The sequence below is a fragment of the Myxine glutinosa genome, chromosome 8 (assembly GCF_964187855.1).
Source record: "Myxine glutinosa chromosome 8, kmMyxGlut1.1, whole genome shotgun sequence".
Lineage (NCBI taxonomy): Eukaryota > Metazoa > Chordata > Myxini > Myxiniformes > Myxinidae > Myxine > Myxine glutinosa.
Window position 1 is genome coordinate 86,026,833 of NC_136268.1, and position 14,685 is coordinate 86,041,517.

The 14,685-nt window shown below is 47.8% G+C and overlaps 1 protein-coding gene across 1 annotated transcript in view; it reads left to right on the plus strand.

The window, feature by feature from the left end:
• LOC137432661 (NIPA-like protein 3) overlaps nucleotides 1–14,685 on the plus strand; it is a 142,136-nt gene that overhangs the window by 66,037 nt on the left and 61,414 nt on the right. Inside the window, exons 7-8 of the mRNA XM_068124753.2 lie at nucleotides 10,744–10,879; nucleotides 12,088–12,176. Of these exons, the coding sequence (XP_067980854.2) occupies nucleotides 10,744–10,879; nucleotides 12,088–12,176 (225 nt within the window). The remainder of the gene's footprint in view (nucleotides 1–10,743; nucleotides 10,880–12,087; nucleotides 12,177–14,685) is intronic.

Below are 14,685 nucleotides of genomic sequence, written 5' to 3' on the forward strand. Positions count from 1 at the left end.
CAGCCCTGAGCAGCTCAGTGTTACAGTGAGCTCTTGAATAAAGACTATTACAAGTTACCGCGTTGTCCGCTTCCTCCTTGCTCACAAGCAGCGCGCATAACACTGCGCTTTACTGGTGACCCTCGACGTTGGATCTGCCATAGCGATCCTTCCAAACACGACGCCATTGCCATGGCCAACAACGCTATGTCGGTTAAAATTCCCGAATTTTGGGAGGCCCAGGCCGAAGTTTGGTTCATCCAAGCCGAAGCCCAGTTTCAGCTTCGGCGCCTCACCGGCGACAACACGCGCTACTGCCACGTCGTCGCCTCCCCCGGGCCCGGCACGGCCGCTCGAGTTGTGTCCGTCCTTCGCCACCCACCGGACGACCACAAGTACGAGGCACTCAAGCGGCTGCTCCTAGCCACGTTCGGCCTCACGGAGGATGCACGGGCCGACCGCCTCCTGGATCTCCCCGAGCTCGGCGACACGCGCCTGTCAGTCCGAATGGACCATATGCTGTCACTGTTGGATGACGAAGCCCCTGGTTCTCTATTCCGGGCGCTTTTCCGTCGCCAACTTCCAGCACAGGCCGGGACCGTGCTAACGGAACCCCGAGCATTGGCCGCCGTGGCAGACAGGTACTTCGCGGCTTCGGACACGCGGGCGAGAGTCGGTGTGGCCCACCTCGTGGATCCCGAGGCTGATGCTGATCCACAGCATCAGCTTCCACAGCATACACAGCATGCTGATACGCACCTCATGGCCGCCGCCACGCCCTGCCCACCGCCGCGGCAAAAACCGCCACCGCGGGGAAAACCGCCGGCTCCACCGGCCTGGCAGAGCCAGCCGCACTCCTCCAGCTCCACCACCTGGTGCTGGTTCCACGCCAAGTTCGGCCACGAGGCTCGACAGTGTCATCCGCCATGCTCCTTCAACAGGTCGGGAAACGCCCGGGCCGGTGCTCGATAGTGGCAATGAGCGCCGGCCGTTCGAGCAGCCTGCTGTTCATAACGGACACCTTATCCGGGCGCCGTTACCTGTGCGACACAGGAGCGCAGGTGAGTGTTGTTCCTGCCAGTACGTCGGACAAGCACGCCGCGGGCGGGGGCCCCGCGCTGCTTGCCGCGAACAGGACGCCCATCCGTACGTACGGAAAACGCTGCCTCTCTCTGCGGTTCGGAGGGCAGGTTTTCCGATGGTCGTTCGTCACCGCCGATGTGCCCATGGCATTGCTTGCCGCGGACTTCCTGTGCGCCAATGGGCTCCTGGTCGACGTAAAGCACAGACGTCTTGTCCAGGCCGAGACGTTCAGCTCGCTTGCTTGTGCGCTGCCCAGCTCGTCGAGCAGCTCACCGAGCGGCTCACCGAGCGGCTTGCCAAGCGGCTTGCCGAACGGTTCGGTTCCGGCCACGTTGATCTGTACGCTTCCGGCAGCGGACGAATTCACCCGCCTCCTCGCCGGCTTCCCAGCCCTCACGTGGCCCACCTTCTCGGCGGGGGCCGTCAAGCATGGGGTGGCCCATCACATCCCCACCGTCAGGCCACCGGTCTATGCCCGGGCACGCCGCCTCGAGCCGACGAAGCTGGCGGTAGCAAAAGCGGAGTTCGCTACCCTGGAGCGACTCGGCATCGTTCGGCGCTCAGAGAGCGCTTGGGCGTCGCCGCTGCACATCGTGCCGAAGCCCGGCGGGGGATGGCGACCGTGCGGGGACTATCGCCATCTCAATGACGCCACGACTCCCGACCGCTACCCCGTCCCCCACATTCAGGACTTTTCCGCCCGTTTGGCGGGCATGTTCTTCTTCTCGAAGGTGGACCTCATACGCGGCTACCATCAGGTCCCCGTCAGGCCGGAGGACGTCCTGAAGACGGCGGTCATCACGCCGTTCGGACTCTTCAAATTCCTGCGGATGCCCTTCGGTCTGAAGAATGCGGCTCAGGCGTTCCAGCGGCTGATGGACAGCATCCTGCGCGACTTGGATTTTGTATACGTCTACCTGGACGATATCCTCGTCGCCAGCGCGTCCCGCAAAGAGCACCTACACCACCTCCGCACGCTCTTCGAATGCCTGGGCCAGCATGGCCTGATTGTGAACCCCGCAAAGTGCCGGTTCGGCGTCGCCGTAATCGATTTTCTGGGGCACCGCATCACCAGGCATGGAGCCGTCCCCCTGCCGGCCAAGGTGGAGGCGGTGAAGGGGTTTCCGCGCCCCCGCACGATCAGGGGGCTGCAGGAGTTCCTGGGCATGGTGAACTTTTACCATCGGTTCCTGCCCCGTATCGCCCAGCTCCTGCGCCCCCTGCACGAAGCTCTCCGAGGTAAGCCGGGCAAAGGCGACGTTACCTGGACCGAGCAGATGGATGCGGCGTTCACGGGCGCGAAGCTCGCCTTGGCTAACGCCACCATGCTCGCGCACCCGGCGCCCGATGCACCAATCGCCCTCACCACCGACGCCTCGGACTACGCGGTGGGTGCGGTGCACGAGCAATGGGTGCGTGGAGCTTGGCAACCGCTGGCGTTCTTTAGCCGGCAGCTTCGCCTGCCCGAACGCCGTTACAGTACCTTCAACCGCGAGTTGCTCGGGCTTCACTTGGCGGTCAGGCACTTCCGCCATCTGCTCGAGGGCCGTGCATTCACGGCCTTCGTCGACCACAAGCCGCTGATCTTCGCGATGGGCAAGGTCACTGAGCCGTGGTCGGCCCGGCAGCAGCGTCACCTCACGGCCGTGTCCGAGTACACGACGGACATCCGGCACGTCGCTGGGAAGGACAACCCGGTGGCGGATTGCATTTCCCGGGCCGTCGCCCATGCAGTCCACCTCGGCATCGACTATGCCCGGATGGTAGCGGACCAGGCCGCTGACCCCAACGTCCAGGCTTTGCGGACCGCCGTCATGGGCCTCCGCGTCACCTAGGTGCCGTTCGACGGCGTGGGCGTGGCCCTCTTGTGCGACGTCTCCCTCGGGCGGCCTCGCCCCATCGTGCCCACGGGCTGGCAGCGCCAGGTGTTTGACGCCATCCACGGCCTGTCCCACCCGGGCACGAGGGCCTCCCGAAGGTTGATCGCCGACAAATTCGTCTGGCATGGCCTCCGGAAGGCCGTCGGCGGCTGGGTAAAGTTACTTATTAAAAACTTAAAGTTACCAAGGTGCACCGGCACACCCAGGCCCCGTTGGCCCCGTTTACGGTGCCGGAACGCCGGTTTGACCACGTCCACGTGGACCTGGTGGGACCTCTGCCCCCCTCGCGGGGTTTCACCCACGTCCTCACCATGGTGGACCGCACCACCCGGTGGCCGGAGGCCGTGCCCTTGGCGTCGCCGACGGCGGCGGACGTCACGCAGGCTTTCATCGCCACCTGGGTCGCCCGGTTCGGCGCCCTCTCAGACATCTCGTCCGACCGCGGCCCCCAGTTCACCTCGGAGCTCTGGGGGGCGGTCGCGCAGGAGCTCGGGGTCCGGCTGCACCGAACCACGGCCTACCACCCCCAGGCTAACGGCCTGTGTGAGCGATTTCACCGCTCATTGAAGGCCGCGCTCCGGGCCACCCTCCGCGACGGCGGCTGGGTCGACAGGCTCCCCTGGGTCCTGCTGGGCCTCCGGACGGCGCCCAAGGAGGACCTGCGCGCATCCGCGGCGGAGTTGGTCTTCGGGCAACCGCTGCGGGTGCCGGGCGAGTTCCTCCCCGACTCCACGGCACCATGGTCCGCGGCACATCAGCGCTCCGCTCTGCAGGAGACCGCCCAGAGGTTCGCCCCGGTGCCAACGGCACGCCACGGGCACCCACCGACGCACGTCGCCCTGGAGCTTCGCACGGCGGAGTACGTCTTCGTCCGCCACGATGCCCACCGGACACCACTGCGGCCCCCGTACGACGGGCCTTTCCGCGTGCTGGAGACCAGGGTGAAGCACTTCACCCTGGACATCGGCGGTACTCCTGACCACGTTTCTGTGGACCGCCTCAAGCCGGCCCACCTCGACGTGGACCATCCACCGCCGCCACGCCGCCCCCCGGTCCTGCACCCATCCCAGGGGCAGCCGGAGGCATCCCAGATGGCATCCCTGCATCCCAGACGCCGCCAGTCGCCAGGGGGTGCTTCGGCCGGGTCATCCGTTTGCCCCGCAAACTGACCCTTCAGGTGCGCGGGGATTCTGGGGGGGGCGCGTGTGGCGGACACGACAGCACTGACGTGGTGACATCACCCCGCACACCAAGTGGGGGTGGGCCACGCCCGGGAGAGAGGCGTGGCCTCACGATATACACGGGGTGCGCAGCCCTGAGCAGCTCAGTGTTACAGTGAGCTCTTGAATAAAGACTCTTACAAGTTACCGCGTTGTCCGCTTCCTCCTTGCTCACAAGCAGCGCGCATAACACGTGCTTTAATAGCCTATTTTACTCCCAGGGGTCCCAGGAATACCCACCCAAAACATCGTTGCGATCGGTTGAGCCGTTTTTGCGGTACCTTCGAACGGACGGACGGACATTTGGTGAATTATAGTAAGATATCTGTTTAATCTCTTTAGATCCAAAAAAAAAAAAAATTAATTAGGGGTTGGCAGAATAACTTATAAGCTCTTTGCTTATTTGGGTTCCTTCTGATGACTCCAATGCAGTATTTGGTCTTACATTTGATTATGGGTGCATGGATTCACCTCTGAACCATCTAGCCTGGGTTTGAATCTCGGCCCAGCTATATACTGTCATACCGGTGTTTTTCAGGCAGGGTGATTCTCCCTCAGACAGACGTCAAACTAGGTGTCCTGTCTGCTAGCTAGTATTAGTTGGTGGACATTAAAGATTCCACCGTGTCCTTCATGAACAGGAGGTGAGCTATCACCAGCATCATGACCAAATTCCAAATTCCTGCCCTAATCTACAGAACACAACATCAGCGGCACAGCCGCACCCTTAGCCAATGTTAATACCTCTCAGTCTCTTGTTATTTACATATTAACTGCTATTGGCATTACATGTGGTACATGCTTCGTAGCCTCAGTGGTGTGAGTTTCTGTCCACGCTGTCACTGATGACTTGCCAACAAGTTATGATACCGGTCTGGCGACTGAAGGTGGTGTGTAGTATTGGGATTATGATGTATGTGCTACTTTTGAATGTCTGAAGCTGTAGAGGAATTCGGGTAGAGTTTGAAACAGCAAAGGGCTTACCATGTGTAGCGAATTACTTGGTTGCTTTATGCAGTTTTCTTTGGCTAGAACAGCATGGGGGTAAATGCATTGAAATTCTAGCCAACTGGGGTAATTGATTCGGTGAGAGCTGATTGGTTATTTCCTCCAATTATGGGTGAGAGACTTGATTAGGTCCAGTTATTACATATATATAAATATATATATATATATATATATATATATATATATATACTGCACATATTGCTGCATTTGTCGGGGGGGGGAGTGGGGGGGGATGGCATAGAGATTACCTTAGAACAGATATAAATGTATGGAGTATGAGAGTAGCATGGTCCGGGGTACAAGTAGTTAGCCAATATTGATGTAATAAGCAGGGACACTTCACCTTATGGATTGTCTTGTTTGAACATGCACCATACGGAGGGTGGTGTGTTGTAATTAATAGTGAGGGATTAAAGGTAGACAAACATGTGCAAAGCCTCTTGTTTAATATCACCAGGTGGGACTGGGTGGCCTTAAGAAAGCAAAGGGGAGAGCAAGGCAGATCATAATGGGGCTTTGCCCGGCTTAGAGTAAAGGGGGGGGAGGGGAGAGCGGAGTGTCGATCATCTCCTGAAGGGACGGAGCAATGAACGCCTCCAAGGATGGAGTGTTGTCTGGAGAGCGAAGGGGAGGAGCTTGAGAGGCACGTGGCACTGGACTCGGAGAGGAGGGTAAAGAAAGGGCGCTTTGAGGAGAATTGATGGTGTGCCCCAGAGGGGCTTATGTCGCGTGTGTTTGGGGTGCTTGAAGATAGCGCTGGCTGAAGAGAATTGGAATGTGTTAGGGAGAGCGTCACGCTAGGAGGAGAGAAAAGGGTCATTCCCCTGAAGACATCCCCTTCCTTCGATGTCCCTACCACCAGAGATAAGCCCACCCGGTTTTTTTTTTGTTTTTGTTTTTTGGATACTGAATCGAGGCTCGTGAAAGATTCCATTTCCCCATCTGTGATTGAATCTGGAGTAACTCATCTTAGATTTGTTTCGTTTATTTTTCTTCATTGTATGTAGGTACTTATTACTCCCGCCAGGGAGTAATGCATTCGATCGTGTCCGTGTGTGTGTGTGTGTGTGTGTGTGTGTGTGTGTGTGTGTGTGTGTGTGTGTGTGTGTGTGTGTGTGTGTGTGTGTGTGTGTGTGTGTTCGTATGTTCATGTGTTCGTGTGTTTGTGAACAAGATATCTGGAAAAGTTCTGAACGGATTTGGATGAAAGTTGGTGGGATGATTGCCCTTGGGATAAGGAAGAATTGATTAGTTTTTGGTGAAGCTCAGGATATTATTCCGGATCCAAGAAATTTTTGAAGGATTTTTTACCATTGGAAGATAGGGCTCAGCAACGGCCACCCACGGCGGGAGTATGCGCTCTACTGAGTGGCGTTCTAGTTGATTACTTGTTACGTACTTTCCCATTTTCCCGAATGTGAAATTACCCGTTGTCAGATTCAATCTCCCCTGTTTTGGTGTTACGGGAAATAAACCCGTTGGTTTTACAAGAGCTCTAAAGTTGTCATGTTTCTCCTCACAACCATTCCCTCAAGCCTGCCATAATTGAACGCAGTCTGAGGGAGGTAAAGTCAGTTTTGTCCATCCATCCAGTATTGGTGTTAATCGGCATGGATGCAACAATATACAGTCACGTGAAAAAGTAAGTACACCCCATGTAAAGTTTTGACTTTTTCAACATATTTCAACTTACAGCTATTTGATCTTCATTTCAACAATATTGGTAGATAAAGGTGATATAATATAACAAATATCATGAAACATTTACATTTTGTCGTCCATTGTATAATTTAAATGAACATAAATGCAAATTTCGCATGTGGAAAAAGTAAGTGCACCCCTACATTTATCACTACTTCAAATACCTAAAATTAGAATCAGGTGCACCAGCTCAGGTGCAAATGATTAGAACATCGTCAGAGAGGATCTTGGAGGAACCTGTCTTATTTAAACCTCAGACATTTAGTTTGGTTTGCTCTTTGTTGTTGAAGAGTGCGGCGTCACCATGCCTAGATCAAAAGAGCTCTCTGAGGCCTTCATAAAGAAGGTTATAGATGCTTACGAGTCTGGGAAGGGATTTAAAAAGATCTCCAAGCAATTTGAAATCAATCATTCGACTGTCCGGTAGATCATCTACAAGTGGAGAAGATTCCAAACAACTGCCAACTTGTTCAGGCCAGGCCGCCCTAGCAAATTCAGCCTGAGGGCAGACCGCAAGATGCTGAAAGAAGTCTCGAAGAACCCCAGAATGTCATCACGGGACCTACAGGTAGCTCTTGCCACTGTTGATGTCAAAGTGCACGAGTCTACCATTAGAAAGAGGCTGCACAAATTTGATCAAATGGGAGGTGTGTCAGGAGGACTCCTTTGTTGTCCAGAAAGAACATCAGGGCAAGACTAAAGTTTGCCAATGACAACTAGGCAAAGACCAGCACTTCTGGAACAATGTGCTCTGGACAAATGCGTCAAAGGTAGAGCTATTTGGCCACAGTACCAGAAGACATGTTGGGTGAAAACCAAAGACAGCATTTGATCACAAGAACCTGATACCAACTGATACCTGATACCAACTCTTTCCCACACCCTCTCCCTCCCATAGATCTTCCGATGTCCCTGCTCTCAAATGTTGTACTTGTGTGCTTCCCTCTCTCTCCCCATCTTGTCTCCCATCCCCTTTATTTTTACGTGTCCGTTTTTTTTGTTATGTTTTATGTGCCAATATGTGTTTGATGTGCTAGCTCTTAAATGAGCCTCGATCGAGTATACAAAAAAAAAAAAACTGTAAAGCATGGTGGTGGAAATATTATGGTTTGCAGCAGATTTGCTGCATCAGGGCCTGGGAAGCTCACCATCATAGAATCCACTATGAATTCTTAATTGTACCAGAGCGTGCTTGAGGATAATGTGAGGCCATCTGTCGGAAGTTGAAGCTCAACCGAAGATGGACCTTGCAACATGGCAATGACCCTAAACATACCAGTAAATCCACCAAGGAATGGCTGAAAAGAAAGAAATGGAGGGTTCTGGAATGGCCAAGTCAAAGCCCGGATCTAAATCCCATTGAGATGTTGTGGGGGGATTTGAAACGAGCTGTGCATGCAAGAAACCCCTCAAACATCGCACAGCTGAAAGAATTCGGCATGGAGGAGTGGGCAAAAATTTCTCCCAGTCGATGTCAGACACTGGTAGACAGTTATAAGAAATGCCTACTTGAGGTTGTTTCTGCCAAAGGGGGCAATACCACCTATTAGAGCCAAGGGTGCACTTACTTTTTCCACATGCGAAATTTGCATTTATGTTTATTTAAATTATACAATGGACTACAAAATGTAAATGTTTCATGATATTTGTTATATTATATCACCTTTATTTATCACTATTGTTGAAATGAAGATCAAATAGCTGTATGTTGAAATATGTTGAAAAAGTCAAAACTTTACATGGGGTGTACTTACTTTTTCACGTGACTGTAGATTTTTTTTTTGTTTTGCAAGAAATTTCACAAGGAACTTTTACAATGAGTGTTTGTTCACAAGGAGCTTCTACACATTAATTGCGATTCTTATCTCCACCAACGAAGGTGGACGGAGGTTATGTTTTCACCCCTGGGTGTTTGTCTGTGAGCACAATATCTCAAAAACCATATGGATGGATTCGGACGAAGCCTGGTGGACGGTTGGGTGTGAGACCAGGATTAATTAATTTCGAATTTGGTGAAGATCCGGATCCAGATGTTGACCCGAGAGTTTCTTAAATGATTCTTCGCCATTCAGTGATAGGGCTAAAACCGATATATAGCACAATATCTCAAAACGTTATGGACAGATTTGGACTAAACTTGATGGACAGGTTGGGTGTGTGAAAAGGATAAATTGATTCGATTTTGGTGAAGATCCGGATCCGGATAAGGATATGATAACAAAAAATTGAACAATACGACTGTGTCACCAATATGCCATCAATCTGCATATGTATGGATAGGGATCACGTTTGTGAAGTTTCGTGTTGATTGGATAAGGTTAGTTTTTCTATCCAAGATGGCTGCCAAACCACGTGACCTACGACATCATCATTTTAAAACTATATGCAACAGTGCTGTTAGATGATATTTGTAAAATTTTGCATCGATAGGGTGAGCGGTTTCAGAGATATAATTATTTAATATTTACCTTCAATCCAATATGGCTGCCAAACCATGTGACCTATGATGTCCTAAATTTAATATTTCAATACAAATAGGTCGTAGATCATGTGCATGCAATTTCAGATTTTTAGGATAAGGTATTCGATTAAAACATTTTTGGCTGGTATACCACTTCACCTATGATGTCATCATTATCATGCTTTTGTTCTCCATTGGGCGTACTTGACAATGTGCCAAAACATTCTGCATGGGTGTCACTCCTACCCTGAAAGTTTCATCTCAATCGGACATATGGTCGCTGAGAAAAACGAGGTTTAGCCCGTACGGACGGACGGGCAGACAACCAGAAAACATAATGCCTCGGGCGACTTTGTCGGCGGAGGCATAAAAAATTTCATTGATTCTTCACCAATGAGAGATGGGGCCAAAACGATATGTAGCATATTTCAAAAGGTTGTGTGGATTTTGGCAAAACTTGGTGGATGAGTTATACTTACAGGAACAAGCCAATGAGGTTTTGGTTAATGTCCAGGTGCAGATATGGCCTATGAGTAGGATATGAAGCGTAAACTGTTCAACTTGGCAGAGGTATGTGCACTAACGAGTGCCGTTCTAGTTTAAATTATTTTGAGTTGTCAACATACATTTGTTAGTCGTGTGCTCAAAATTGATATTGGGTAGTGTTCATTTGATTACCAGTGGAGTCGTTTTGATGATATGAACCACCTTTGAGGTGGAGTACCAGCAGAGGGCAGGCACATCAAAGCATTTCATATCCTGAAAGGAATATTAAGCCATCTATATGCATTTGTGGACTTCAAACAACTCTTAGCATTCGATCAGACAAATATGCTTTAAAATGCATTTGGCTTTTTGTGAGTGCAAGCGCATTATTATTTAACTATCTTCCTATTTGATATTTCTGCTGTATCCCCACTAGCAAGGCTGATTGGGTATATGCTCATTACAATTCCAATGCCATAATTCTGATCCAATTGTTATTCCACATGTAAGGGGTCATTGTAATATTATCTCTCTGTTTCTAAGTTCTGAATTGTCTGTATGGGTATAGTAATATAACATCAATTAATTGAAGAGATAATGACAAGGACCCTTTTACAATGACTCTTCTTGCAGCCACAGTAGAACCCATCTGACTTTATTTGCTAATTGCATGGAGATTGTCAGAATTCCCAAGAATAAATAACAATTAAGAATGAGAGCAATTCACCTATTAAGCTGTGCGTTTACTTGAGGTTTGCAGCATAAGCCTTCGATGGAAAATTAATGAATGCAGTATTTTAATTCAAGTTGATGAAATTTATTTTCTGCAGTTTAAGAAATAAAAATACCGTATCTAGTGTGTCCAAAATTTTGGTGCGTTATCATAACATATTTAAAACCTAGTGTTTTTTCACTTGACTTTCAGGCTCAGTGACCGCCTTCTGCACGCGTGGCGTTATGGCTTTGATCCTCCTCTCTGCCATGGGTGACATGCAACTCACTCACTCCATGTTCTATATCCTGCTCATCTGCCTCTTCGCATCTGTTTTCTTTCAGGCTGAGTAAGAATATTGAGAAATTCACATTAACTTGGCAACCTGCTGACTGCAGCCCACACCGTGCACAAGCATAATAGACAAAGAACAGCTTGATCCTACACCTGCACCTAACTTTTATTTTATTATATAGCACTTTTCTTGCTCAGAATCTACCATGGTTTCTACACAAACCATCATGTAGGTTGAGCGCAGCACCTCTGCACTGGGAATATGCCATTCTTTACTACTAGTGAGGTACCCGTGCTATGCACAGGTGGGAGGCCAGAAGCAAACAGACAATGCAGAAACGGCGAATGCAAAAGCATGAAACCAATAAATTCCACATTCCTGTAGCACCTTCAGTCGCACATCAGACGTGGACAGCAAGTTCGTGAAGGACTTTCATGAAAAACGTACCCATTGGCAAACAAACGGGTACGTTTGTTCCATACTCAGTCAATGGCAAATCTGCATATGGCGATCCACAAATTCACGTTTGGAAAGTAGAAACCGTCACGGCCTTTCGTCATTCACTTGAACTCGATATCTCTTTTTTCATTCCAAACAGCATAACTCCAATCACAAATGAAATAACATTAATATAAAAAATTAAACTTTTAACAACATTCGTGACATAAACAAATATTTAAATCCTGATGTAAAGTTCTGTACGGTTGGGTGAATACAATTACGAATTCAAAATCGTAATTGTATTCACTCAATTCCAATCATCAATTGATACTTTAACAAAACGATTAACACGATCAACGTTTAACGATTTAACATTACGATTGAATGACGGTTGTATTTGGATATAATCAAACCTGCGCATTGCCGTCATCTGTCCACTTCCGCATTCGCGGCAGGTTCATAATTGTCATAAAAATCTAAACAGTATTTGTAGAATTTCAATAAAAGCCACATCACTGTTCATATCGGTAAATATTATTCCATCGTGTTTGGAAACATTTGAAAAACGATATAGCCTATTTTACTCCCAGAGGTCCCAGGAATACCCACCCAAAATATCGTTGCGATCGGTTAAGCCGTTTTTGCGGTACCTTCGAACGGACAGACGGACATTTTGGGAATTATAGTAAGATGAATAACAAACTGAGCCAGACAAAACTACATTATATTCATGTTTGCTAAGTGCCAGCACATATGCCAGAATCAAAACAACTCAACCTGTCACTTTCATCTCTGTATGACCTTCACTAATTTGTTCTCAGCTTCCTACAGCAAGCAGCAGAAATGTTTGGACCATGTCGCCTTGTTGCAGGCAGCTACATCTCCATAACAGTGAGCTCTGTGTTAGCAGGTAAATAACATTTCTTAACGAGTGGTCTTTATCGAAAAACACACCAAAACATGCTTATGCACTTTGTTCTCTTCAAAAATCTTTGAAACTTTTTGCGAGGTTGGCGGTTTGAACCTCGGCCAAGACATACCAAAGGCTTATAAAATGGGACATGCTGTTTTCTTACCTGAAGTTAAAACGTGTAAAAAGGATAGAGCACAGACAAGCAAGCAGAGGTTGGCAACAATTGTGCAGGCTTTGATGGGTCTAATGGCCTCCTTTCTTGAAGTTCCTTGTAAGGGAATTCACATAATATTTGATAAAAGACTGGAATGTATTCAAACATATTATTGCAGCTTCAATTATATATATATATATATATATATATATATATATATATATATATATATATATATATATATATATATATGTATATATATATATATGTATACATATATATATATATACATTATACAGTATATACAGTCGTCGCCAAAAAATATTGGCACTCTTGCACTTTTTTCAAATAACTCACAATTTTGTAATAACTCATATGTCTGACCTCCCCAGGCTCTAAAAATCAGTTGAAATTGAAAAAAGTATTTCAGCTCCACAAATCTTTATTTCACTGTTAATATTACAGAACCATTGTTTTTGATTCAGAACTTAATATATCATTTTAAATCAGCAAATAAAAAGAAATGGCATTGACAAAATTATTGACACCCTGGACTTAATATTTGGTATCACAGCCTTTGGACAAAATAACTGCAGTGAAGCGCTTTCTATAGCCATGAATGAGCTTCCTACACCTCTCTGCTGGCAGTTTGACCCACTCCTCTTGTGCACACCGCTCCCAAGTCTCCCACATTTGAAGGGTGCCTTCTCCCAACTGCTGTTTTCAGATCTCACCACAGGTGTTCAATGGGATTTACAGTGCATTCAGAAAGTATTCAGACCCCTTCACTTTTTTCACATTTTGTTATGTTGCAGCCTCATGCTGAAATCGTTTAAATTCATTTTTTCCCTCATCAATCTACACTCAATACCCCATAATGACAAAGAGAAAACAGGATTTTAGAAAGTTTTGCAGATTTATTAAAAAGAAAAAACTGAAATATCACATTTACATAAGTATTCATACCCTTTGCTATGACACTTGAAATTTATCTCAGGTGCCTCCCATTTCTTTTGATCATCTTTGAGATGTTTCTACACCTTGACTGGAGTCCACCTGTGGTAAATTCAATTGATTGGACATGATTTGGAAAGGCACACACCTGTCTATATAAGGTCTCACAGCTGACAATGCATATCAGAGCAAAAACCAAGCCATGAGGTCGAAGGAACTGCCTGCAGAGCTCAGAGACAGGATTGTGTCGAGGCACACATCTGGGGAAGCCTACAAAAAAAATTCTGCTGCATTGAAGGTTCCCAAGAGCACAGTGGCCTCCATAATTCTTAAATGGAAGAAGTTTGGAACAACCAGGACTCTTCCTAGAGCTGGCCGCCCGGCCAAACTGAGCAATCGGGGGAGAAGGGCCTTGGTAAGAGAGGTGACCAAGAACCCGATGGTAACTCTGGCTGAGCTCCAGAGATCCTGTGTGGAGATTTGAGAAACTTCCAGAAGGACAACCATCACTGCAACACTCCACCGATCTGGGCACTATGGCAGAATGGCCAGACAGAAGCCCCTCCTCAGTAAAAGACACATGAAAGCCCGCTTGGAGTTTGCAAAAAAGCCCGCTGGCTGCATTGAAGGTATATATGCCATATATATATATATATATATATATATATATATATATATATATATATATATATATATATATATACACTATATATATATATATATATATATACACTATATATATATATATGTACAGTCATGTGAAAAAGTAAGTACACCCCATGTAAAGTTTGGACTTTTTCAATATATTTCAACATACAGCTATTTGATCTTCATCTATCTATAATTCCAGCAATCTCTGTGTGTATGTCTGTGTGTCTGTGTGTCTGTGTGTCTGTGTGTCTGTGTGTTTGTCTGTGACCGCTGTTTCTCGACAACCACGGGTCCGATATACTTGAAACTTGCCAGGTATATTGCTGGGGACCCGAGGATGTGCCTTTTCAAGGTTTGTAATTAATCGGACAAGTACCTACCGAGCTATGTCCAAAAAACGCTTCAACCAATCAGAGAGCAGCGAGCTATCACGTGTGCCGAACCGTTAATGCAATGCAAGCGTTAATGCGTTAATGCAAGGCTTTTCTTTTTTTCCCTCTTCTCTTTCTACTTTTCCTTGCGATTAAATTGCAAACAGCCAAAATACGTTGGCGCTAATTGAATAATTGGCCATTAACACTAAAATAATCGTAACTGCGATATGCCAACTTCCGGACAGTGCAGCCTTCCATGTTGTTGTTGTTTGCAGCAGCTGTTTGCAGCAAGGCAAGGCTTTTCTTTTTTTCCCTCTTCTCTTTCTACTTTTCCTTGCGATTAAATTGCAAAAAGCCAAAATACGTTGGCGAT